Genomic DNA, 26,944 nt, shown 5'->3' with positions numbered 1-26,944 from the left:
CTCTGCACGCAGGACCCCTCCACCACAACGTCTTGGAGTAAGGAAAACCTGATGCCTAAATAAACTTCTGCACCCGTGGCCCCTGGGCCATGGAGAAGAGGATCATAGGTGTCCCTACGCCACCGAGCATGATTCCTCTTTTGGGCAAGAGTGTTTGCAGTGGGAAAAGTGACTCTGGCTGCTTCTCTTCAAGTTGGACAACATAAGTGTTTCTTTTATGCAGTCACTGTAGGATGTAATATCATCAGAGGGTAAAAGCCCGGATCGGTAAGAGTCTCCTCTTAAGGCCAGTCATCATAGAGCTTCCTGATATTTTTCTGTAGCTTCTGCTGCCTGAGTGGATTTCTGCTCATCTTGGCCTTCCACAGTCTCTTCTTCACACGTGAATAATTCCTTTACAACCCCTTAACGTGGTTACGGTATTGCAGAAGTGTCCAACTCCACAAAGTCCTTGTCTTTCGATTGCTTCTGAGGAATTCAGTAGAATTTAAGGAAATCATCGAACTCAGGCTTCAGCTTCATTGAGGCCTCCATTTTGGTTTCAAGATGCTGCTTCTTCCTTTCAACATCGAAGGCCTTTTGATCGATATTGACCATCTCAGGCTTTCTGTTGGGGACCTGGATCCCCCTTTCACAACACTGCATCTCCTTCTCTCTCCCATGCTCACGATCATTTTTCGGTATTGAGGCCAGTTCACCGGGCTTTCCTCCTAAGGTGTCTTTATACCTCAACCCATGGGGCTCTTTGGCTTTTGTCTATCATTGATCAGCAAAGTTTTCGGCATTATGGCTGGTTTCGCATTCTTTGAGTCCAAAGATTTAGACTCGCCCATGGTGCACCCTCGGAGACTCACCTGGCTTTTTGTGAAGTCGGCATCCCTTTTTTGTTGGTCTCAACAATTTCTTCAGAGTCGGAGCAACCTGCTTGCTCCACTTCAGTGTCTTAGTGGGTTTTGTCGACACTCAACAAATCCAGTTCTTTGAGCGACTCCTACTTGTGCTGGGAATGCACAATGGCGTGGTGTGCTGACTTTTGCTTATCTCTTGCTTTGAGTGTCTTCTGCTGGAAATCAGCACATGCTGCGCATCACTCCGACTTGTGACCCTTCAGGAAGCAAAGTTTGCACATGCAGTGGTTGTCCTTCTGTACGTATTTGCTGTGACAGTTAAGGCAAAATCGAAACGGGATGTGCTCTACACCCCTTGATCATTATCCGATTCACATGGCCAATGTCTCGGTTTAAAAAAAAACTCAATGTTATTCAGTTTTGCTCTGCGCTTTAATGCTCCTTTTTCGAAGTCTATTTGTAGACCATTAATAAAAATTCTTTGACCATCGGTTATCCTAGAAGCTTTCAAAGAAAACGTCTGTCTTCTCTCCTTTGACTATCGAGTCCTTGACTGTGCTTTGAGACACAACAGAAGAAAAAGAATCTGAAGATGGTGACCACGGCAAAGGGTTTCTAGGCGTATGTCGCACGTCATTTAAGGAGAACTATGGTACCTAATTGTCAACAACTCAATAATGCACACAACAAATAAAAAAAACTGAGAGAAATGACTAAAAAATTCTGGTCCCAACCTCTAGATAGAGGAATAATGTACAGCATGTATAGCCAGAAACGATTTGCGCTGAAAAACCTCTACCTTCATTAACTTATTTTGTACAAATTGGGATCGACCCTCAAATCAGATCTCAAGCAGTAATTCTTGCAGTTATGTACAGTGACTTTTAAGTTAATGCCAAACACATTTCCTCTCTCAAGATACTAAAGCAAGAGTACTTTTCATGAAACCATTTAGCTAGACTTCTCATAGCCAAATGAGATTTAAGGTAGAATTTACTTGGAGGTATCGTGCAGGGATTAAGGTAGAGTCTGAGAACCAGAAGCCACCAAGACCTTTCTTTTATACTGAACATCTGTGGAGTGAATATTAAAAAGCTCCAAAGGCAGGAGAAATACATCTGCAAAAGGCACGGAGCAAGCTTCGCCAGGGAAGAGTATAGCAAACAAGGATTGACATTTTTGCTTTTTACTGACACACAAAAACACAATCCATTAAATACATCTAAGCTGTTGTAGTAAACATATTTTAAATCAACTAACCTGGGACTCCTCTAGGACCTTCAAGACCAGATACACCTTGGACACCTTTCTCCCCAGAAGGACCCTGTGGACCGAAGCCAGGATTGCCCGCAGGACCCCGGTCACCAGGAAGTCCTGGCAGTCCTGGATCACCTGGAAAACCTCGCTCTCCTTTCGATGAAAAACCACCCTTCAAAAAGACATACAATGTTTTACAACATACTGCAATAAATCAAAATAGCTTTTGGTGTGAATTATTTTTACCCAAGAAAATGTAAACCTTAAAACAATCATTCAAGCCTATGACACATATGAAATGTAAGCAATGTACCCACATGTCACAGAGAACCCTTGTATAATAACAGATGTACAAAATTAAATTCTACTTTGCAACATTTTTGGATACCTAAATTCAAACTTTCATGTGCAAAATATGCCAACTGAGGGAAAAAGTAACAGACTAAGTATCTCCAGATATTTGCATCTACAGATGGATCTTAAGACAGGAACTAGATGGGCCTCTGGGTAGTTGACTGTTGTCAGAATATCTGTACTTGCTATCAAAATTTTCTGTCATATTTTTATTGACTCTAAGGAATGAGCTGCTTATTGGTCCAGCAGCCAGTGTCCCACTGGTAAATTTTAAGCAGCCGGATGAGAAATGAAATGGATAACTGACCGATTAAGCAAATCACTCAACACTATGCTCATATTTTCATTACTGGAAACATCTCCAGAAGTATCACTAAGGGTTATCAATATAGTCTGGTAAATGCTGGTGGATCAGTTAATTTGAAGGGCCACAAACACCACAGTTAGGGTTTCAGAAAATATTCTGCCTCCAACTGGTAACTTGTTAAAGCCTGGGATCTGCCACATTAGCTTCTGAGGCCGATAGAGTGTCCTGTGAGGAGCACACAGGTGGGTTTAGTTTTTCAACTATTCAAGGGCATTGAATATTAAGGTGCCAAGTATATAGTTCCCAATGAATGACAGATATGATCAAGTGTACCATTCTAAAACATTTTAGGCCATTTAAGATTTTCTTTAAACGACTTAACGTTAAGATGTTACTGTTGTAGATTATTGGCCTGAAATCTTCCACTCTTCTCGCAATGGCTGAAACTTGTATACAAACGTAGTGCCATAATTGTGGTGACTTGTAGCTAAGTGTCCTTTCATGGTTCAACAGCAACTCACAAAGTCTTGATTTACAGGAAAGTTGAATAGGTTTCCAATTAACATTAACAGTTGGGTACTATGGGAATAGATGAGCTATGATGATGTGTTTGCTTCTTCTCCACTAAGGCACATCCAAGCCTACACTTCCTCCTTTACAACCTGTCACTGTTCAATCTGGTGAAACCAGACTAGACTAATCAGTCAAGCGGTATGAAAATGATGTGTCGTTAGCATAGAAATCAAAACTACTGACAGCATTCAGATGGAGAACCACCATGTAACCAGAAACATAATAGCTCTACATATGGTCAATGCACAAAATAAAAAACTTTGCTATATTGGAGAAAGGTTTCTAGACCCAGTAACTAGATTGCAGAATAATGCAGAGCATGTGAATATAGTACATGTTTGTGCTGTAAAAACATTCTGGCTACCAGTCTGCTACAAAACACTCTTACTCCTCAGCTTGATGACTGTTTTATTGTAAGCAGTATTTTTCCAGAAATTACACTAAAAGTATAGAGCTACATAAAAGGCAATAACTTGCAGGTTTGACGGTCACAATCAGAGAGGTAATCAATAATTGCTTACAAATATGCATTCAATGAAGCAAGCCATCTGCTCCAATCTTTATTTGATGAGATTAAATATATAATATTTAAAGATATACTATTCAAGACTAAAGTATCTAACAAACAAACTAGTATATTGTTGGCTAGGTTTCTGCACAAAGCACTTTGTGATCCCAAACATGTTGACTACGAGTGATGACAACAGACAGAAATTTCTTAACAGCTGTAGAATGCTACTCAGACGACATAATCTATAAGGGAACATGGCCTTGGTATTGTACAAATAAAAGTTCAACCAAGCCATCTTTTCACCGATTCAGATGATATGTCCATGTAAATGACTAACTTTGGAGTCTGAAATTGTGTTTTCTCGTATATATGTGTTGGTATTTTTATGTCTTTGGAATGGTGCAATATTTGTGGAAGTGATTTTATGGATAAAATGCAATGTATTAATGTAAGTTTTTTTTTTTTTTTTTGAAAACCTTTATTTAAATTTGCAAAATAGTACAGAAGCAGGCCCACAACCACAGGGGCCGGCCGCAAGTGTAGCAAATGAATCAGGATATAAAAACAAGAACATGACCGAAAAAACAATATCATAGATACGGCAGTTGTGAGCGTGCACTGCGAAGCATAAGGATATATGAGGTTTTCGTTTTTTAAGTAACGTAGAGTAGGAACGGCTGCAGGAGCAATGGCGTCACACCACAGAAAATAAGAAGAGGTGAGGGGGGGGACGTACCCCGCAGAGCAAACAGAATCAGGTGTTGAACCATACAGTTGTCAAAACAATACAGTCGCCGAGGCGGACCAAGAGCAAAAACAATACGACAGCTAGCAATATAGCAGAGCACCATTCTGAGAACCCGCCCTCCATGAGCCTAAAGGCATAATCGAGTGTAGAAGCCTTATAAGAAAAGGAAAAAGGGAAAAAAGACAGCCAACCCTACTAAAGAGGTAAAGAACCCTCCCAAAGACAGACGGAAAAGGAAGAAAGGGACCATAGAACATAACAAACTAAAATAACAAACCCCCCCCACACCCGCCACCCCACATCACTGTAATGGCTACGACCTACCCCACTAACAGCGTGCCTGTCGCCCAGGAACTGCCCCAAAGAAGAGGGAGAGAAAAAGACACAGAATTCACTAAAGAATAAGAATAATAATAAACTGGAGGAGGGCCTTCAAACATGTCCACGGCTACTCCCTCCCGCACAATATAGTCCTCCCCAAGGCAAACAGTAGACAACAAAAATCGAGCATGTCAAAGAGAAATGGGGAGCATTATTCACCTACTACCCTATCAGTTATGTCGTGAGAGCACATATCCCCCGCGGCTGCCCGCCTACTAAAGTACAACCTCTGAAGGAGCAAATTTATCCTTGGCCTTTCTTTACGAATCCGCCAATGCATACCCGTCGACCCACTGCCATGTCTGATGGTACGAGGAAGGGGAGCGTCCAAAAGAGACCAAAAAGTGACACACACATGCAAGTTGGACGCCGCTGGATACCAACACAGTCATCATCACAAAGAATCATTTGTCTCGGTACTGCCCCAGGACATGTGGTCCACACCAAGCGTACAGGGTCCAAGAAGAAGGAAACAGCCAGCGCAGCCGACCGTTGCTGGAAGATTGCCTTGGACGCCGGAGGCTGTGCGTGGGACAAATGCACCACTGTCTGTTCAAATCCAGAACTTCGGGAACAGTCCAAACCTACGGCCAGCGGGCCACACGTCGCCACATAGTCCGAAATGTCCAGCTTTCCCCCATTCACAGGGGCGGCCACGACACTCTCCTCCTGTTGGAAATGAAACAAATCCCTGTGTACCTGGGGACAGGTCGATCTCAACTGGTCCGACGTTGACACAATATCATCCAGCTTCCTCCCCAACACTCGGGCGTCGTGAGCCAGGGTGAAATGAAGGGCACCGAGGGCTGCGAGAAGATCAGCATACATCAGCATAGCTCCTTGCGCCCGCTCCATTATGCTCCTCTCAGCCACGCACTCCCAACCTTGCTGGGGCCCAGCATATAGGGTGATAGACTCCACCCTACCAAGATGGCCGGAGAGCAGTTCCACCTTAGATTGTGACCGGGACACAGACACTAGCGCATCAAGGGCCATGGTACTGCAAACAGCATACCAGAGTGTGGGCAAAATATGTGCCCAGTGTGTGTCCACAGGTAAAAACCATCCTCGCCCTGGAGCAATATTAGCGAAGAAATTCGGGAGCGGCCCGCGAAAATCGGGACGAGTGACGAGCAGCTCACCAGCAAGGGCTTAGGGAATTACAGAAGCATCTTGGACTTGCCAACTCGGGTATGCTCTCGATCCGCTCCGCTCAGTGGTAGGAGTGACCACGGTGAAATTCAGGCCAATATGAGCGCCACTCCGGCAGTCCGACTCCGCCCAGTCATCAATGGCCGTTGTTGTCGAACTAGTACCCGGCCATGTTGTCCACCCGAGGTCCCGGTGTCAGGGTTGCACAGGCCGCCAACTTCAAATAAACATTTCTCCGGCGGTATCTCCGTCAGAAACTTCTGGAGCACACGAGCGGTCGCCGCTCTCAATCACCATCACAGGTATATAGCGCAGGCTCATGATCTCATGCAGGATATCCGTGCGGGAGGCGGAGGTTCACGGAGCCGGGGGCTACGCTGCCATCCCGGTCGCCATCTTGGCTCCTCCTCTATTAATGTAAGTTTTGAATTAATTCAGTGATTTGTTTATGTGGTTTTAATTAAAGAAATATTTTGTACAACTTGATTTGATGTGGTAGATGTGTAATCCTATTGAACCTTGACGTTTTATTTTTGGATGCGTTATTTGTTTGGATTGCAGATATAGTGTATATGTTCTTTTAGTTAGTTCCAAAGGGAATCTGTTTGTAAACGTGTGAAGAGTACCTCATCCCTTTGGTCAGAAGGGTCTCTCTCTGTAATTTACACATCATACCGTTGGTATGCATGCCATCAGTAATCGAAATAGGTGATCCTCCGACATGGAAAACACCTATTATGTATATATGTAATATTATTTGGATAGGTATAATTATATCTTATCTTATCATGGCTTCCGCGTCCAAATATTTTAGCAGCCATTTGCATTTGGCCACAATAGGTGCATGGCAATTGTTTGAAAAAGTTCTAACTGTATAGTCGGGTAATATTCCACAGCATTCACACTAATATTCATAGTTTTTACACATCAATGTTGAAAACAAAACACTTACAGGTTCACCTTTTGGACCTAGAAGGCCTGGAAGGCCATCTCGCCCAGGACTTCCATCCAAACCAGGGTTACCTGGAAGTCCTGGAAAACCAGGGTCACCTCTGTCTCCTTTTATTCCACTGCCAAATGAATCTCCTGGGTCACCTTTTGTGCCAGGTGTACCAGGGAGCCCTTGTCTTCCCGGAAGACCCTGATGGATGAAGGATAAAAAAGGATAAATAATATGTGTGCTGTATTTTTATGAAACAGCCATAGTTTAGTCAAACTAATGTGGCAAATTACTAGCCAACATTGTGGAAATCCGTATACAGTCATGACTCTGGATAATACATTCAAATCACAATGAACTACACCTGAAACTTTATAGAGCTCTTACTGTTGATCCTGGTGGACCACTTGGGCCGGGCAGTCCTTGATCACCTTTCTGTCCTGGATAAGAAGAAGGACCAGACAAAAAGACAAAGGCACACATTTTAGAAAGAGTATACATTGTGGAAATGTGCTATCTAAAAATAGAGCTCACCTACGTTTTAGCCCAACGGTAGAAGCTCAACATTATTAAAAAAAAGTGGCATTATGATTATTAAAAATGGAAAAGACAAGAAACAAGTTACTTAGCTGTAAAAATAGTTTTTCTGCTTTAGATATTTTTAGATTTCCATGCTGTGCATTTTTCTACAACCTACTTGTTGAATTCAGAAACATAGTTAGCTGATGAAGAATGTCTGGCTGAAATAAGTTAGCTGCTATTTAAAATCACAAATGTGGTCTCTTTGCATAAAAAAGATATGTGTGTCATGTGCCATCCTTCTCCCTTGAACAGAGGACTTATGAGATATATATTTTATATTTAAGTATTTGCCCAGTTGATGAACAAACAGTGGCACTCGGGCTATAGTGCTCTGCATATTTATTCATAAATACAGACCATGTAAGGTATTATTCCCTTTAGGTGCTTTGTATCGCTTAATAAATGGGAAGAGCACATTGACTGGACAGCTATTGTTCCATCGTCAACAAGGACAACTGTTCAACCTAAAGTGAGGAATTGTCCGGCTGTATGTTGACACTGGTGCATATAGTTGGCCACTGTGGTAGCAAGCACATATATTGAAATGGTTAGTAACATATGTAGTTTTGCAGTTACTTACATATGTAGTTTTGCAGCTTAAACAATTTTCTGAATTTTCAGTGTGTGCATTATTCTACTATCTAGTTGTTCGGTTCAGAATACTTCTCTTTTCATCCTTTTTCTATTTAATTTGTTTGGATGTTGTTTGTCCCCATTAGGTGGTATGTCTGTTCCCTCGTGACATCAGTCATATGATCGAGAAGCCCCTGTGCATGATTGCCATCTTCAGATTCTTTCTCAGTTTTTTTGCTGGAAATCTTTGTCCATGTGTTCCTTAGGCTTCCTGCTCTTTCAAATGAGTTCATATTCTTTCCCCTTTATATTTTGTTTGTAACACACTTGAGGGCCAGATGTAGGTCACCAAATACCGGTCGGTAACGGACGATTTCGGCCGTTACCGACCGGTATTTGGTTTGTGACATGTAGGGGGCCTGAAATGTACCGATTCGGTAAATTTACCGATTCGGTAAATCTACATGTAGGTGGCACTGAAAACAGTGCCAAAGGCCCTTAAGGATTCGTTATTTACCATCAAATACTATTTGATGGTAAATAACGAATTCCTGTGTACATGCACATCTGTGCATGTACACCTGTGAAATGTGACACACATACATGCCCTTAGGGCATGTATGTGTGCCACATGGCACACAAGCCTTAATCAGGGGTGCAACAGGGTGTCAAAGTGACACCCTGTCCCCCTTGTCAATTCGGTAATTTTACCGAATCGGTATTTACCGATTTGGTAATTGCCATTAGTTCCTATGGGCCTCAAGGCCCATAGGAATCAATGGCAATTACCGATTCGGTAAATACCGATTCGGTAATTACCGAATATTACTGATTCGTTAATTTATTCGGTAAATATACCTACATAGCATTTACCGATTTGTAAATACCGAATCGGTAAAATTCGGTATTTACCAATCGGTAAATACTACTTACCTACATCGGGCCCTTAATTTCTTCGGGAGGTGGATGGTATACATGTGAATCCAGAAAATTCTTCAAGCTGCAAATACAGAAAAGTATCCATTTGGTTTTGCAGTGTGAATGTGTTCTGGATCCAGACTCTGTGCATTGATTAAGCAGCAGTACCAATCTTCATGGAGGTTGGGTTGAAATATGTGCGTGCTTGCACACAGATGCTTTGGTACTCTTGGACCCACCTGAGCTTCCTTATTAACATGAAGACAATAATGTACATTTAGTGAATGTGTGTTTAGATGACCAAGTGGCTGCCATACGTATGCCACTTATAGAAACATCCATAGAAAGAACTGGCTTCATTTTCCTTTCTGGATAATATATGACTGCTCTACGGATGGTTAGAGTATGGAGGTCCTTTTCTCCTTGTGTCTTTGTTTGTTGGAGAAACCCCAGCAGCTGGATATTTTGATTCACATGGGAATATGATACGACTTCAACAGGAAATGGGGGTTATCTCACTGGACCTCTCTGTCTTTGTGAATATGTAAGTTTGGATCTTGTGTGGTTAACACTTGTGGCTCATTACCCTACATAGCGATGTAATTTCAATTAGAAATGCTGTTTTAGTGTTAGGAACATTGGTTCCACTTTATGCAGCGTCTCAAAAGGTTCTTTCATTAATTGTCTGAGCATCAGATTAAGGTTTTACATAGGGTTGGTGCAGATCTGGGTGGACCTATTTTCTTTGCTCCTTCTAGGGATCTTTTGATGACCTGTGTGCCAAATAAACACTTCTACCTATGTGTCCCCTTATGAGTGCTGCTATATTTGACAAGTGGACTTTGAGCGAAGAGTAAGTTATCTTTATGTCTAGCAGGTATGTTAGATGCATGATGACTGTGTTCTACTGTCAAACAAACTTGTTTGTTGCACTACAGGACATCTTTCTTCCGTTTTGCTGCATACCATTTTCTTGTGTCTGGCCATTTAGCTTCCTCCGAATATCGATAGGTCTTTTTGGGGAAGTATAAATGTCCAAATTCTAGGTCATCAAGCTGCTAGACTGATGCTTGCTGGCTGCGGATGATAAACCCTGCTGTTTTGCATTCAAAAAAGGTCCTGCAACGCAGGCAGCATTATTATTTTTACCCACAATTTCTTCATTAGGTCTGAAACCCATGTTTGCCTTGCCTACTGTGGGGTTATCGGGATTAATGTTATGTGAGACTGTTTGCACTTGCATATTACTAGCGTTATTAGTGGTATTAGGGGACAAGCACACACCAATTTCTCAGACCAGTTGGTCGATACAGCATTCCCCAGGGACAGGTGGTGGGGATGTCTAAATGCAAAGTTTTGGCCTTTTGAGCTTGCTGGTGTTGCAAACAGTTCTGCTTCTGAAGTGCCCCAATCTTGGACTACCCTTCCTAACACCTTTGTTTTGACGCTCATTCTTGAGAGACAGTGGCTTGTCTGCTGAGCATGTCTACCTCCACATTTTGTACACCTGGTAGATATATTCAAGGTTATTATTTTTGGGATGGCCTATTTCCAAATGTCTTGGGCTATCTTTGAAAGTGTGTATTACCTTGCCCTCCTTGCTTGTTGAGGTAAAACACTGTGTTTGTGTTGCCCATCTAGATTTGCACTGTTGTCCCTCCTACTTTTGTCTAGAAGACCTGTAAGGCTAGTAAAACTGTCTTTAGCTCTAACACCTGATGTTGTGGTTCACGATGTGTGCTCTCCGTCCTATGTGGGATACATCTGTACTGATGGTCACTGCTGAAGTTGGTCGCCAAAAAAAATTCCCACTGTTATGTTGCTCAAGTTCCACCATGCTATTTCCTCCTGCACTTTCTGTGTAACAACTTCGAGATCTCTCCAATCTTCCATTGCTTTTGACCAATGATTGTGTAACCATCATTGATTTTGTAGACATTTTGGCTTAATCGCATAGGGAACCTGGCATTCGAGTTAAGTGAAATGCAGTTGGATATCATGCTCATAGGTTTTCCCACAGTCCTCACTGGCAAAGACTGTCCCTTCTAGTAAAGGCAAGGTTGCTCTGTCAATGCTGTGATCCTTTTGCTTGTGGTGAAGTATTTTGCCTTCAATGCATTAAATCTTGTTCCTAAGAATACCTTTTCTCTCTCCAGCATTGGTGAGGAGTTTTCCAGATTTATTGAGAAACTCAATTTTTGCAGCATTTGTATGTCTGTCATTAAGCTCTTTTATGTTCATATATGTTTTTTAAAACTTTTTTCACAGGTCAAGTCCTAAAATGGCTCCCTCCACATCTTTATTGATGTGGTGGCAGGCAATCGAATCAAATCTTTTGATCTGTTGCATCTGCAGACCAGCTGTGGCATGACAAATACAGCAAACTTAATTTCACACAAACTACTTAACAGATTTACACTAAATCAAAAAATGCACAGTTTCTGAACTAAGATCTAGCTTTTAGCCAAATTTGATGTAATTTCGTTCAGCAGTTTTTGCAGAACCGCTGTTCAATTTTACAATGGAAACATGAATGGGATGTATGCATTTTGGGAACGCCCCTTTTTCACACTCGCTGCTTTACGGATAACCTGAAAACCTTTCTCAGAAGGAGCTGAGGAGGATGAATTTTTAGTTTTGTGAAGATTTGACAAACTGAGCTAAAGTTATTAGCAAACTAAAAAATGCTTTTTCAATGGAAACATAGTCCTAACTATAACTATTCGTGGCAGGCGTCATTGTGTAGTTACAATTAGGTCAAAAGTTCCATAGAAAGAGCAAACATTTATTGCCTTTGGTACTGTGGTAATAACTTTGCCAACATTAAACAAATCTGCAACAAACATATAAACACAAAGTCCATCTACTGCTGTTCAGTCTTGGAAAGTTTCATGCTATTCCATCAAGCAGGGGAGAAGAAAAAAATGGGGAGGGAATGTTGATTTTTCATGGTAATTCCCATAGAAAATTCTGCTCTCCTGTACAGAAAGACACTGGCTGAACGAAATTACACCACATTTGGCAAAAGATAGACCTTTAGTCAAGAAAGCATACTTTTTGTGATTTAGGGCCTGATTACGACTTTGGCGTTGCGGGAGCAGGCCAAAGCTCACCGCCAGCTGCCCGCCAGCTGGCAAGTATTTGTGTAGTCTGGCGGTGCCTTTCAAAAAGGTGCAGCAATAGGAATGTCAAAGGCCGCTCCTGCAAGGCATGGACTGTTAAGTGCATGCCATGCAAGACCAGGTGGTGCATGCAACAGGGGGGCACAGGATGTGCCCCCCTGCATGTATCCCCAGGCACAAGGGACTTTGTTTCCTCTCCGCCTCACTTTTCACGGCGGGCTCATTGCAGTGTTAAGTGAGGCAGGGAGGTAATTCATAATATGCTTGGCAGTGCTGCTGCGGCACTGCCAAGCATATTGCGGCCTCAAGACCACCGTGCCACTGCTGGGGACTGTGCATCCTCACGGTCTGACCCCCACACTCATAATGTGGCACTCAGACCACTGGTGCGGTGTCCACTACCGCACTTTCATGACAGGGTCCGGCGATCCCATGGACCGCCTAACTCGCAATCAGGCCATTGGTGTAAATCGTTCAGTGTTTTTACAGAAATATGCATTTAAAGAGGTGCTTGGGTTGGGATGGGTTGGGATTACAGGGATTCAAAAGTTAGATATATTTAGACGGTTTGTCCTGGGGGAGTTCTGCAGTACGGAAATATAAACTAATAGTGCCTTCTGACTGGGTGAGGGAACTTTTTCTCACATCGACCAGTTTGATACCACAGTTTGATACCTACCTATAGCGGCAAGTCGGCCATATGTGGCTGGTTTGGGTGCAGGGCCTGTCCAAAGGTCAGTCCCTGTCACTAACCCTATGGCTGTACAGAACAGGGGTTGGCTACCGGCCACTAGGGTTGAGTGCATGGCCTAGTCAGAGACAAGGTCCTGTGGCCAGCTGCACTCGTCCCACTGCAGAGAGGGGCTGGGCACCTGTGGTGGGGTTGGGCACAGAGCCTGGCCGGACACCAAGTCCTGTTGCCAAAGGCCTTGCACAGTGGGGGTCTGTGGCTAACCACCTGCTGCAGACAGCTGGTATTGCACGCTAGGGCCCAGATGTAGGTAATAGCAAATTACCGAATGGTAAATACCGAATTTTACCGATTGGGTATTTACTATTCGGTAATTGCTATGTAGGTAAAAAATTCGGTAAAAATACCGAATCGGTAAGATTCGGTAATTACCGATTCGGTATTTGCTATGGAATCCTATGGGCCTTGAAGCCCATAGGATTCCATAGCAAATACCGAATCGGTAATTACCGAATCGGTAAATTTACCGATTTTACAAGGGAGACAGGGTGTCCCTTTTGACACCCTGTTGCACCCCTGTTTCAGGCTTGTGTGCCATGTGACACGAAGACATGCCCTTAGGGCATGTCTGTGTGCCACATGGCACAGGTGTACATGCACAGATGTGCATGTACACAGGAATTCGTTATTTACCATGTAATAGTATTACATGGTAAATACCGAATCCTGAATGGCCTGTAGCACTGTTAACAGTGCTACCTACATAGCAAATTACAGATTTGCTATTTTTACCGATCGGTAATTTTACCGAATCGGTAAAACTTACAGAATCGGTAAATTTACCGATTCTGTAATGTTACCGATTCGGTCAAATTACCGATTCGGTCAAATTACCGAATCTGTAGGTTTTTCAAACCCCTACATACCAGTGTCCAAATACCGGTCGGAAACGGCCGAAAAGACCGGTATTTGGACACCTTTATCTGGCCCTCAATGTTGAAATCAGATAAACACTAATGTTTAAAAAACAAAAAAGCCCACACCATATATTGCTTATATCCTCACATATTACATCACTCAGGACATATTAACCCCTTCCATGCGTGCTGCCGTCGGCCAATGGCCGACGCGGCCCCGCCCGTTTTGCGGAAGTGCCGCACTTCCGCAAAATCGGCGGCGCAGCCGAGGGGTTAAATGACATCACTAATGACATCTCAAATGATGTTCAAGCTTAACTGCCATGATGTTGCGGTAATATGGGCTGGAAACTTTGTGTGACAGGTACCATGGGAGTAACGTAGGCCCTGAATTTTTTTTTTTTTATGCGGATTGAGTGCCTGCCTGCCAATCCAGGCTCAGGCTCTGCACCCAACCCCAAATGATTACTGCTGATGGCCATATGTAGCAGGAGCTGGCTGCCCCTAGGTCAAAGTGTGTGAAGTCATAAGCAGTGAATGACAGGGTACAAATCATAGTTAGCTCAGTAACCTATCACTTGTGAATTTCATTTTTTGGGCTTTTAAACATTCATTTTTATCGCAATTCAACACCTAACTGTAACGTTACTTAAACTCCTAACGTCAATGCAGAGCAAGGGATAGCAACCCGCAGCAAATGGGGCGGAGTGACAGGCAAAAAGCAAGGCCGTGCGGCCAGCACCCGTTGACCACGACCAAAGGCAATAATCAGCATGGGAAGAGAATAATTTCCAAGAAGCTGGATGAATATCATCAAAAAATTCACTGAATAAAACTACAGTTATAGTGAAGTAATGGTTACAAAACAAAACCTAGAAACCACTGTAATGTGCAAGTTGTCGTTAGCTCCACAAACCATAACTCACACAACAAACGCAATGCTTAGAACACACTTTAGTTAGACCGACAAGTAACAATACATAAAACCACAATGTCATGACACGACGGATACTCCAATCAATAAATAATACTACATTCACCATCGTCTTATTCATAGGGTTAATGATAATCTGATAGGTTACCGTTTAATCACATCTGTCCCATCAACTGAGAGGCCATGAGGATTGCATTTGCTAATATACCATTTTAAAAAAACACTAGTACTAGGCATGGAGAAATTAACATGAACGATAGCAGGAGAGGGATCCAAATACACCGAACTATGGCAACCCTTTCTATCCCTATGAGCTACGGAGTTCCGGGAAGTTACTTGTCCCCGATATCTACTCTTACTGCGCCTCTCCGATGTGCAATGGGTGGAGCAATGATTGAGCCCTAATATAGTTTAGATAGCTTAGGTGGTGGACAGGGAACAAGGGTGGGGGGTTGGGAGGACGGGGGTGTTACAAAGTTTCTGTACTTTTGTCTTCTAATTTTATTTCATGTAAGGTTATCCTACGCTGTCACGGACCCAGTGTCGTACTAGCAGACCCAGCTTGACTCCTTCAGGTTGTATGCTTAGCAATGTTAATGGCAAGACAACTAAACCTGCATGTTTATTTTTTTGTGTATGTTGAAATTTCAATAAAGAGATTTAAACATAAAAAAAGAGAAACAATAGACTATACTGTTCGCAGCATGAAGTAAAAAGAAGAGGAACATTTTAAATATCGGTATCCAGGAGAAGGCTCTGGAGTGGATCACCTCCTTCCTCGCCGGAAGGACACAGAGAGTTCGCCTCCCCCCGTTCAGATCTGAAGCCACCAAAGTCATCTGCGGCGTTCCTCAAGGCTCCTCGCTCAGTCCAACCCTCTTCAACGTCTACATGAGCCCCCTCGCAGACATCGCACGCCAGCACAACTTCAACATCATCTCCTACGCCGACGACACCCAGCTGATCCTCTCCCTCACCAACGACCCCGCCACCGCCAGAGCCAACCTCCACGAAGGGATGAAAGAGGTAGCCGAATGTATGAAGAACAGTCGCCTGAAACTGAACTCGGACAAGACGGAAGTCCTCATCCTGGGATCCTCTCCCTCTGCCTGGGACGACTCCTGGTGGCCCCCCGCCCTAGGCAGCGCACCCAAACCAACAGACCACGCACGCAACCTAGGCTTCATCCTGGACTCCTCCCTCTCTATGACCAGACAAGTCAACGCCGTCTCCGCGTCATGCTTCAACATCCTGCGCATGCTACGCAAGATATTCCGGTGGATCCCCACCGAAACCAGGAAGACGGTCACCCAGGCCCTCGTCACCAGCCGTCTGGACTACGGCAACTCCCTCTACGCAGGAACCACCGCCAAACTCCAGAAGAGACTTCAGCGGATCCAGAACGCCTCAGCACGACTCATCCTGGACATCCCCCATCGCAGCCACATCTCTGAACACCTGAGAGACCTGCACTGGCTCCCGGTCAACAAGAGAATCACCTTCCGCCTCCTCACCCACGCTCACAAAGCCCTACACAACCAAGGACCAGGATACCTCAACAGCCGCCTCAACTTCTACGCTCCCAAACGCCAGCTTCGATCGACCACCCACGCCCTCGCCGCCGTCCCCCGAATCCGAAGAGCCACCACAGGGGGTCGGTCCTTCTCCTACCTCGCCGCCAAGACATGGAACTCCCTCCCGACCCACCTCCGCCTGACCCTGGACCACCTCGCCTTCAGGAAGCAGCTCAAGACCTGGCTGTTCGAGCAGTAGCGGACCCCCCTCCCCTAGCGCCTTGAGACCCTCTGGGTGAGTAGTGCGCTATATAAATGCCTTGATTGATTGATTGATTGATATGTAGTTAAGTACATTAGGTTTTAAAAACACATTCCTCTCTTGAACAAAGACTCTTTCATAGCTGCTGCCTGCAAGATTAATTTAATAATGAGCCATAATTGCAATGAGAATGTTCAAGTGTAGATGTCCTTTCACGAAAAGGATGCTCAGTAAACACATGATAATGGAAAGATTAGCAGAGAGCTGTTATTCTAAAAAGCCCTTAGAGGCTACTTACTTAGCTGCTAGCAAATAAATCACACAGAGGCCAGGATTTATACAAGAACATCTCCATACTTCACAGGCAAGATCTGATTGGCATCTGTGTGAAATATGGACATTTCACAGTCATCCCTGTGAAGTATGGCTTGAGAAACCATTGAGTTGTGAGCAGTAAAAGCAGCCAATTATGGATAATACACATCATTGAATATTTATTGAATGCTTATTTCATGCTAAAATATTGTTTTCACCTGAATTTCCGGGAGGACCAGGTAAGCCGGGTTCACCTGGAATTTGTTGACCTCCATTTCCTATACAGTTGTAGCAAGTGTCTCCCTTTTCACCTATAAACAAAACAATTATAATTTAAAGAAAATTACTCATGGATGCAGTTGGCAATGTACTGTATCAAGAAGACACAATTTAGGAACTACAACTGCGCAGTGCATGGGTGTGTGTGTGTGTGTGTGTATATATATATATATATGAAGAAACCTCGCTCTTCAACACGCTCTCATCCACAGGAGACAAACTTGAGTGAACCCAAAGTAAGTGCTATTTTTAATGTATTGCTTAAAAAATAGCTCCGCCATGACGCGTTTCGGCAGCTCCCTGCCTTGATGACACGACAGTGTTACTTATTGTGATTCACCTTTTTAAAGTGACAGTGTCCAATCACATGATGCATAGACATAGAAAAAATACATTTGGAACTTTAAATATTATAAATATACACAGTATTAGCATAAAATCATTGTGTAAATAGAGTTTAAAATATTATGCGGCAGTGTTGTTTAAGAGGCGTGTCTTCAGCTCTTTCCAAAATTGTAGAAGCGTTGGGACCATCCTGGCAAATAGGAGAATGCACGCCATATCCTTTTTGTATTTCTCTGATGATGTCCTGGGCTTTGGGCATTTTGAGAGCCGCCAGAGGTGGAAAGCTTGCCAGCCATATAGGCAGGTGTGCCAGTCATGATCACTGTCATTCCATCATGCCACTGTTCAACATTGCAAAGATCCCTAATTCTCAATCATTCATTAGTACCTTAGCAGACTACCTTCTGTAAATCAAAAAACTTAATCAACACCTCAGTAGCAAGATGCCTAATATCCAGCCTACACCAATCATGAAGAAGATATATTGAACGGCTAATGTTGTACTCTGGCATCCCTAAATCAACTTTAAGTCTACACATTCAAGTATATGGTCAATACTACTGGTTATAACAGCTCACTTTTGTATCACTATCCTACACAACGCCCAAGATGCAATTCTTTTAGGACAAAAACCAACAACTCCCTAACATCAGGTTCCTACCCCACAGACGTAGGACCATAAAACTCTAAATCTAGCAGAAAAGGCCAGCTATAGACCAATCTCGTTTGAAAGACCTGTTGTTGGGAAAACAAATCAGGATTAGGTGGCTCACTGGACTAATGTGTCCAATGTAGCGTCCTTTATTTGACCTCATGATCACAGGTTCAAATCCTGGCAGGTCCACTCAGCCTTTCATCCTTCTGAGGTCGATAAAATGAGTACCACTGAGTTGGGCAACAATAAACATCTGTTTTTCAGTACCAAGACGCCCACAGGTGAATGTGCTCTTTACAAATACATATGCTATTCAACTCCCTGCAAGGAATCAAAATAGTTTCAGGTCACAAAACTGTTTTCCACCCAAGGAACCGAACCATCTCTATCTGAAATGACTTGAAGATCACCACTGACAGGGTGTCTGTGCATCTACAACTAAACCTGTCCGCTGCATTTGACAGACTCTCTCCCTACTACTGATTTCGTGAGGATCTTGGCATCACAGAGTCACCCTTGATTGGATTTCCTCCAACCACTTTCACAGATTAATATCATGTTGCCACCCCTGTTCAAATCTCTTCCTTTTAGAACTGGCTTTGATATTCCTCAAGACCTGATCATTTCATCACTTCACTTCCAACACCTACCTACACTTCCTGCAGCTCATCGGCTCAATAAGTCTAAAACGTGTTGACATTCAGCTCATCTTAAAGCTTGAAAATCTCAGGGATTTACACACCTAATTACTGGACTATTGCTTCTGAGCTTTTGACCAATCGATTCTGAGGAAGCATGTTAAAACTATCTCATCAAAGACAGAGATCTTAAAATGCAGAGAATGTAAGAACTACTAGCTTACATCCATCTGCCCCCAGGAATATGTTGTGCAAACAGGATAAATTATGAAAATCTGGAAATGATCAAGGACTCAAGTATATACCAGTCACTCAAGGCCCTTAAATCACTAGTAGTTTCTTCCACAACAACACAACTCTCTGACGAACGTTCTCTCATGTAGATTTCTCCAGGAAACTTTAGGCTACTACCGCCCTCATCCTGACATGTTACTATGCAAAATATATCTACCTGGGAGACCTAATCATACTGCTGTGAAAAGAGCAAAGACTACAAAAGCAGATAGATTCACTAACCATTACTAAGCAGAATTGCAAAGAGACAGAAGTTAGGGTCATACCCACCAGAAATCACTCCAAAGATGGTAGTCACACCCACATGCACAGTTATTCCCCAATAGCCCTTTCTTTACTCCAGGTGTGTGCATGCAGAGGCATTTGTAACAACACAACATGAGCAGCCTGTATTATCCAAGTATAGTGCTCAACCCATCATACAATAGATCAAACTGCATCTATAAACATTTTCCATCCATATATTACAACATTAAAAATACAAGATTGACCAGTTGCAACTGGACCTGGACTGCACTTTGCTATGGGCCTCTGGGAATCAGACAATGCCCTTCCCTGAGTTCCTGGGGACTAACAGGTGTACTTCTGTGGTTCGATGGGCACCAGGAGAAAGTTTAGAAACTTTTAAAAGCTTTTCTTTCAAGAGTTTCAGGGAGACCTGTGGGAAAAGTATCCAATGCACAGTTCCACAGCATTGAACTGAATTTCAACTTCGAGCCAGTCATGGCTCAAAGCCATTCCGAAAAAACAATTGAGTTCCATTCTGCATTGGGACATCTCAACACTCAAGAAGGATGTTGCTTCTCAAAAAGTGACAAGTTCTCTTTCTGCGTCTAGACTTACAAACATTTTCGAGCTTAATAGACTTTCAGACTTTCACCGGTATCAGCCCACGTGTTGTATTCCATTAAGGCTCAATCACGCCTAGGTACCAGTATATAGCTTTCATAGACTACCATTTGCAATTTGTGCTTTTAGAAAACATTCACATCTCCAGTTCCCCTTATTGGAGTTTTGTTTTCTGTTCTTATTTCACTTACAGACATTTCCTATGTATTTTAAAATTGGTTGTGAAATTTTACTGTGTTTTGTGTGACTTTTTATACTTCACACATTGTCTTTGATTTAAGGCTCACTGATTTGTGTGACTTTAAAAAGGACTGAGCACAGGTTTATTTTATTTAATGTGTGCGACGTCTAGCAGGTGGTGGCGCCTATCCTTTTAGGGGGACACCTCTTCACCCCAAATAAAAATCCACTTTCCTTCAATAATTTTCAGAGCTGAAGGTTGTTCTGAAATAAATGTTTCTGATTAATTAATACAAACATATCACAAGACAACAACAGCTTATAACTCTTGTTTGCCATCAACCAATATTTTCTGCCTAAATCTAAGAATAATATTCTACATGATTTAAACTAAAAAGAGAAATACAAACTATGTCCTACGCCTGCCGAACAGTGCCTAAACATTGATCACACAGAAACTGCTACTTACCAACTCCATCCACCAGCTAAAAAATATTCACCACCAAAGCAGCAAGAATATTTTACGAATAATAAACTATTTAAATTATGGGCAAAAATATACATACTATCTAAACTGATTTACACTGAGGGAAAAATCATAAAGTAATTACCCTTCTGTCCTCTTTCGCCCAAAAAGCCTTGCTCTCCCGGGAGACCTTGTCGTCCTGGTAGGCATTGCCCGGCAGCTGATTAGAACACAACAAATGACATGAGAAATATGATTAGTTCATGCTTTGTGCGTTTCTAGCAAATCTTAATCTGGATTATGAGGGAAATGCACAAGGATTGCTTTAGCATACAAAAACAGAATTAGAACTCAAACAACCTAGGTTGGCATTACGTGAAAATTCATGATATTCAATCGGACAATTTTAAACACATTTTCAAGGAGCCAGATATACGAAGCCAGCACCATGTGACTCTGGACAATAGCTTGCTTAATCCTTCCAACGGCCCCCAGCGTCTTGAGACCCTTACGGGTGATTGTTCGCGCTTTGCAAATGTGGATTATTATTATTTAGCATTTTTTAACCAGACGAATTGCAATTTTGGCTTGTAAGAAATGCTAAATGGCCTTTTCATATATACAAAGGCCCGAAATTTGACGTAATTTGTGATTTCTACCTTGTAGAAATTGCAAATTGGCAACTGCGATTTAAGAATCGCAAATAGGGATTACCTATTTGTGATTCCTAAAGCTCATGAACAAAGAATTTCCTAAATGCAAATTGGGCATTTAGGAAATGTATTACCAGCGACTTCGAGTCGATGGTAACCACGTGCAAAATAAATGCATTTAAAATGCATTTTTTAACAAGACATGAAGCGCACATATGCCCCTATGGACATTCTCCTCCATCTTGTGAGTTGCAGCCTACCTGTGCCCCACATTGCAGTGAGCAGAGTCCAGGAAGTGGTAAGGGGGGGCAAAATAGTGCTGTCTCTTTCCTAAAAAAATTTAAAAAACTATTTTCCCTACCTGTGATTGCATCATCTTATTTTTTTATTTTTACATTTCTTTAACTGTCTTTGCCTGTGGCTGTTACAGTTTAAATTTGTAGTTTTAACCTGCCAGTGATTGCATAATTTATCCCATGTTTTGGTGTTTAAACTTGTGGTTTTTCCTGCCTGTAACTGCTTCCATTTAACCTGTTGAATTGTGGGATTTGCAGTCCAAACTCTGTAGTTTTTCCCTCTCATACCACGTCACTATCAGTTTTTCCCTCAAAATGTCTCCTTTGCTCTGTGCTAAGACCTGTATTTATTTTGAAAGTTTTATATAGCGCGAACAAGATCTTTGCAGATATCAGAGCGCTTTACATAGAGGGGTACATTAGGGAACATAGTCAAACCTATAAATCAGAGGAGCTTACAGTACAAATAAATGAAGGCAAAGCCAATCATGTAAATCAGTAATGTCAATGTTAAGAAGTGTACCCCCAGCGACCATTTTTTGTTAACAAGTCAGTGAAACCAGCCTCACTCCCTGGGACAGCAGTAATCTGCCGTAGGCTGTTTAAACTGTGTTTAATAGAGACTGTGCACTTCGCTTTTTGGCGAGAGAATAACGTTTTATACAAATAGTGGTGCTAGAGGACAAGTTTGTTGAGGCCTTACCTGCAGAAGTCCAAACTGTGGATTGAGCCGGTGTGTCTCCTGAATAGAGGAGCAGCTTCCAACTCCCTGGCCAGCAAACCTTGTCTGAGGTAGCTGGGACCTCATATAGTCTGATATTGTTTGGTACATATGCACACTGATTGGTGGTTGTATCTGATGTTTCTATTGGATTAGGGTTAGTGTCCTCATTGGTTGGGTATTTGAGGGCTCTGATTGGTTTCTGGCTCTGTGATTCAATCAATGTAGGGTTGGGACTAGGGCTAGAGTTAGGATTTCTATTGGAAGTAGGGACTAGGGCTTCCTATGTTATTGGTTGTTGGGACTAGGGTGGGAGTAGGGCTAGGGTTGGGAATAGTTGGAAGTAGCTATTAGGGTGTATGGTGTGCTTGGTTGCTGGATTAGGTGTGGGACTAACAGTAGGGTTAGGCTTTCTATTGGAAGTTGGGACTAGGGCTTCCTGTGCCTTGGACTAGGGTTGAGACTACTGGTGGGGCTAGGGCCTCTATTGGACGTAGAAATCAGGGTTTTTGAAACTGATTGGGTGCTTGGACTAGGGCTAAGATTGCCTGCAAGGTCCTCGTCTTCTATTGCTATGAGGGCTAGGGTTCCCATTGGCTGAAGGGATCACCTGACTACTAGGGCTATAAACGGCCAATGCTTAGGGCGTCGAAGCTAAGGGTGGAGAGGACAAGGGTGAGTACCTGTTTGAGCCTGTTCGAGACAGGTAAGGACCAGGGCCAGGAATGCTGCCCATTTTCCCATTCATTAATACAGACCTTATGTATTTGTACCTCCTGTATATAGCATTTATTTTCACTATAGATATGTACCTATCTTTGTTTATTGCTTTGTATAAACATGTACAATAATTATGTTGTTATAAAAACAAAAACAAAAGGAAAAAGAAATCATCTTTGGTTTACATGTACTTGCTTCCATTGTGCATCTACGTACCTCCATGTACTTGGATCTGTGTGTCTGTTACTTTTCGCCTGAAAAAGCATATCCCTATTGCTCATCCGCTACCTCTATCAATATTTTTAATCTGCATATACTTACCTCCTTTATGCTTCTATATACTTTCAATGTACTTATGGATCTATATATTTATCACGTTCTTCAAATTTAGCATTTCCAATGCACTACCCTATTTACCAGCCTATACTTCTCTTAATATATCTTCTAGCCCAACTGACTCATTATAAATTTCTTTCTGCTACTCTTTCCAATTCACTACCCTATCTCTCACCCTATACATCTATCATTATATCCTCTACACCCACTCTCTCATTTATCCCAAACCCCATACCACTACTATGTTCCCCAAAATAACCCTTTCTTGACTCTCTCCTACTCTCCCCCTCCTTGCATCATCCGACTCCTCTTTTACTATATCGATTCCCCCAAAACAAACCTTTTTAAACTCTTCCCTCTGATTCTTCCCCTCCAATAAAACGGTTTTACTCATCCAAAAGTCTCCTCCTACTGCTATGACCTAAAAAAATAAACCCTTCACTCTTCTATCCCTCCCCTATCCTTTTCAATCAAAATAACAGACTAGCTTGTTCACTTCTCTAATTCAATATTCCACTATACTAATTCACTACTAATCCTTTATGGGTTCCAGAGTAGTGTGCTACTTGCCAACAAAGCCTTTTAACACCTCATCAGGGTTACAAGCGCTATATAAATGAAAAACCTTTTTTCCTTTTTTACCCCTTCCCAACCCTTCTCAATCCAAATAACTAACTAACATATCCACCACTCAAATTACTTCATATTTCACTATACTAATTTTCGACACTAATCCTTTATGGGTTCCGGAGTAGCCTGCTACTCGCCAGAAAAGCGCTACACCACCCCATCAGGGGCAACATGCGTTATATGAATGTAAACCTTTCTTTCCCTTCTATCCCTCTGCTATCCTTCTCACTCCAAATAACTGACTAATATCCACCACTCAAATTACTTTCATATTTCACCATACTAATTCCCCACTAATCTTTTATGGGTTTCCGGAGTAGCATGCTACTCGCCAAAAAAAAGCGCTTCAACACCCCATCAGGGGTTATAAATACAAACCTGCTTTCCTCTTCTATCCTTCTGCTATCCTTCTGAATCCAAATAACTGACTAACATATCCACCACTTAAAATTTACTTGCATGTTTTACTATACTAATTGAACACTAATCCTCTAAGGGTCCCGGAGTAGCGTGCTACTCGCCGAAAAAGCGCTTTGATGCCTCTTCAGGGGTAGTAAGCACTACACAAATGCAATTACAATACAATGCAATACATGTGCACTACAAATTCCAGGGGGGGCTTAAGGCTAGAGACACCTTTGGGTTTGGATTTCCTAAATTTCAATTTCCTATTATGAAATTGCAATTTATGAAATGCAAAACCATTCGAGAATGAATGGTGTAGGATCTCCTAATAGCGATTTCCTAATACCGATTCCTACTCTGTAGGATTCGCTATTAGGGAATCGCAGGGTATGTACATACCAATTTCCCTTTCCTAAATAGCTATTTCTTGCTAATCCCTATTTAGGAAATGCAAAAAGGAGCCTTTGTACATCTGGCCCTATGCAATTACTATTCATATTTTTGGGGGCATAAACAAAACACATCTGCAACACAATCACTGGCTACTTGCAGTATTAGGCCTGAAACCAGGGACTGCATAATACCTTAAGGAGGAAACTGAAACTCTTATTTGATTGGTTAATCTGTTGGAAGTACTTGACTATATCTGACTCAGGGTCAAGTGTGGCTAGCACCACTGCAGGCATTGCAAACGTTTGAGCTGAAGATGTTTACCATCAGGTCTTGATTCAAGCGGCAAATTGTAAATTCTTTCCACCTGCATATATTTGTTGTCTAAATATTTCTTCCTCCACAAGCTCAGATTGTGGAAAACTTACCAGGAGGCGCAGCAGGTCCAGGTGGCCCAGGAGGACCTGGTGGCCCGGGATCGCCGTTTCTTCCGTCAAATCCAGGGCTACCTGGGATGGAAATTCCAGGAAGTCCTGCATCTCCCTTCTGTCCTCTTTCTCCTGGAAAACCATCACGACCAGGTGGGCCACTGCTAGAAAGACCTATTAGAAGAAATGTCACAAATAATGGGGTTCATTGCCTGAATATGAACAACTTTTACTGAATATGGCCGACATACACTCCATTTTATCAACTTACCATTATAGCACTGACTAGCAAAGCGCATGAATCATTAGTTAAAAAGTGGAATCACAGAGCAAATGTGCATATAGAATTAATTTGAAGCGCTTCCCCTGTCCTGATTTTTAACTTCAACATAAAGCGTGGTTGGCAGGGTGACCATGGCTAATACTGAATAAACGTAACTTTTTAGTGAAATAAAATACATAAAAAATACTTAGGTTGGCAAATATTATGGAACTCCCCATGCACAATATCACAATTGCATTTTTACATAATGTTTTACGCTATTAATTAAAATAAAAGAAACACATATAAACGCAATGTGAATAATAGGCAGCTGAATTACTGAAACTAAGTTAAATGTTTAGCAAATTCGAAAAAAACATGCCTTTTCTTGGTGCTATACAAAGGAAAGATTATAAGATTTGAGAATGAATATGGTATTATGACAGTGATCACCTTTATGGAGATATCCAATGTAAAATGTTTTATTGATGAAATATATTCATGAGACATATTCATATTGTCCCAAGCGATCATCCTTATATGGTAATTATTTTTATTTTTCATTGTAAGAGTTACAGAGGTGTTATTCAAATGCACCCAAATAATAGCTTTAGTGAGAAGCTGTTTGATCCAGGACATCAACTGAACCCCTTTTTTCCAAGTTTTCATCTAGCTTAAAACCTATGTGGGCGCAATGTAATAAATAATCCAAGATGCTCTTGTTCATTGTTATCTGGGCACTTTTCTTAGGTAATTTATATCAAATAAAAGAGGAATTGAGTACGATAGCTGTTGCGGTACCCATAACTTTTCAGGACGAGCAAACGAGAGACAAGCATGGTAAGAAAGAAGAGAATGAACGGCAACAAAATAATACTAAAACCAATGAAGGGATTATGTCCCATCTAAGAGCCATTCCATTTTGTAAATGTATCTCATGGAAACACTACCCTCCAGACTCGGGAAGCAAATCAACTCTTGATATCAGCAATCAACAAAGAAAGGTCCTACTTTATGGTTCTGAATTCCAAAATACAATGTAATGTTTCAGAGTAAGTGTTGTTATCTTACTTGGCTGAAACCATATTTATTAAAGGGATTTCTTTTGTGATAAAATGGCTTGGCCAAACTAATTCGAAATTTCACCTGTTGTACTATGGTTAAAAAACGAATTATATTGATCAACAAGCAGTATTTAAATGAAGAGAAAAATTGCACTTATAAAGATCATTTATGTTTTGTTCGAATGTACTTATTCTCTGGAATGATTTAGTTATTCTGATTTTGAATTTTTATATTATTATAGCATTCAGAAACTTTGACCTGGCATTGTGCACCAGAGACGTTCTTTACACAAGAAAGGGTTGACGTGCTAAGCAGGCTGATTACAGATGCTTAGGTGGGTAAATGTTCTTTTACAGATGCAATATTAGGCATAGTCAGACACCCAAAGGATGCACAGATATTTAAGTATTAAATGCTAGAAATAGCATTTACA

At 42.0% G+C, this 26,944-nt stretch overlaps 1 protein-coding gene across 1 annotated transcript in view; it reads right to left on the bottom strand.

Annotated features, from left to right (window-relative positions):
* COL4A5 (collagen type IV alpha 5 chain) overlaps window positions 1-26,944 on the bottom strand; it is a 433,650-nt gene that overhangs the window by 204,484 nt on the left and 202,222 nt on the right. The window contains exons 20-25 of the mRNA XM_078688785.1: window positions 25,185-25,358; window positions 20,751-20,825; window positions 17,118-17,210; window positions 7,459-7,511; window positions 7,084-7,272; window positions 2,109-2,277 (exon numbers count right to left, since the gene is read on the bottom strand). Of these exons, the coding sequence (XP_078544911.1) occupies window positions 2,109-2,277; window positions 7,084-7,272; window positions 7,459-7,511; window positions 17,118-17,210; window positions 20,751-20,825; window positions 25,185-25,358 (753 nt within the window). The remainder of the gene's footprint in view (window positions 1-2,108; window positions 2,278-7,083; window positions 7,273-7,458; window positions 7,512-17,117; window positions 17,211-20,750; window positions 20,826-25,184; window positions 25,359-26,944) is intronic.

Source organism: Lissotriton helveticus, chromosome 4_1 (genome assembly GCF_964261635.1).
Source record: "Lissotriton helveticus chromosome 4_1, aLisHel1.1, whole genome shotgun sequence".
Taxonomy (NCBI): domain Eukaryota; kingdom Metazoa; phylum Chordata; class Amphibia; order Caudata; family Salamandridae; genus Lissotriton; species Lissotriton helveticus.
The sequence above is the reverse complement of the archived record's forward strand: the minus strand, read 5'-3'. Positions and strand labels throughout refer to the sequence as shown.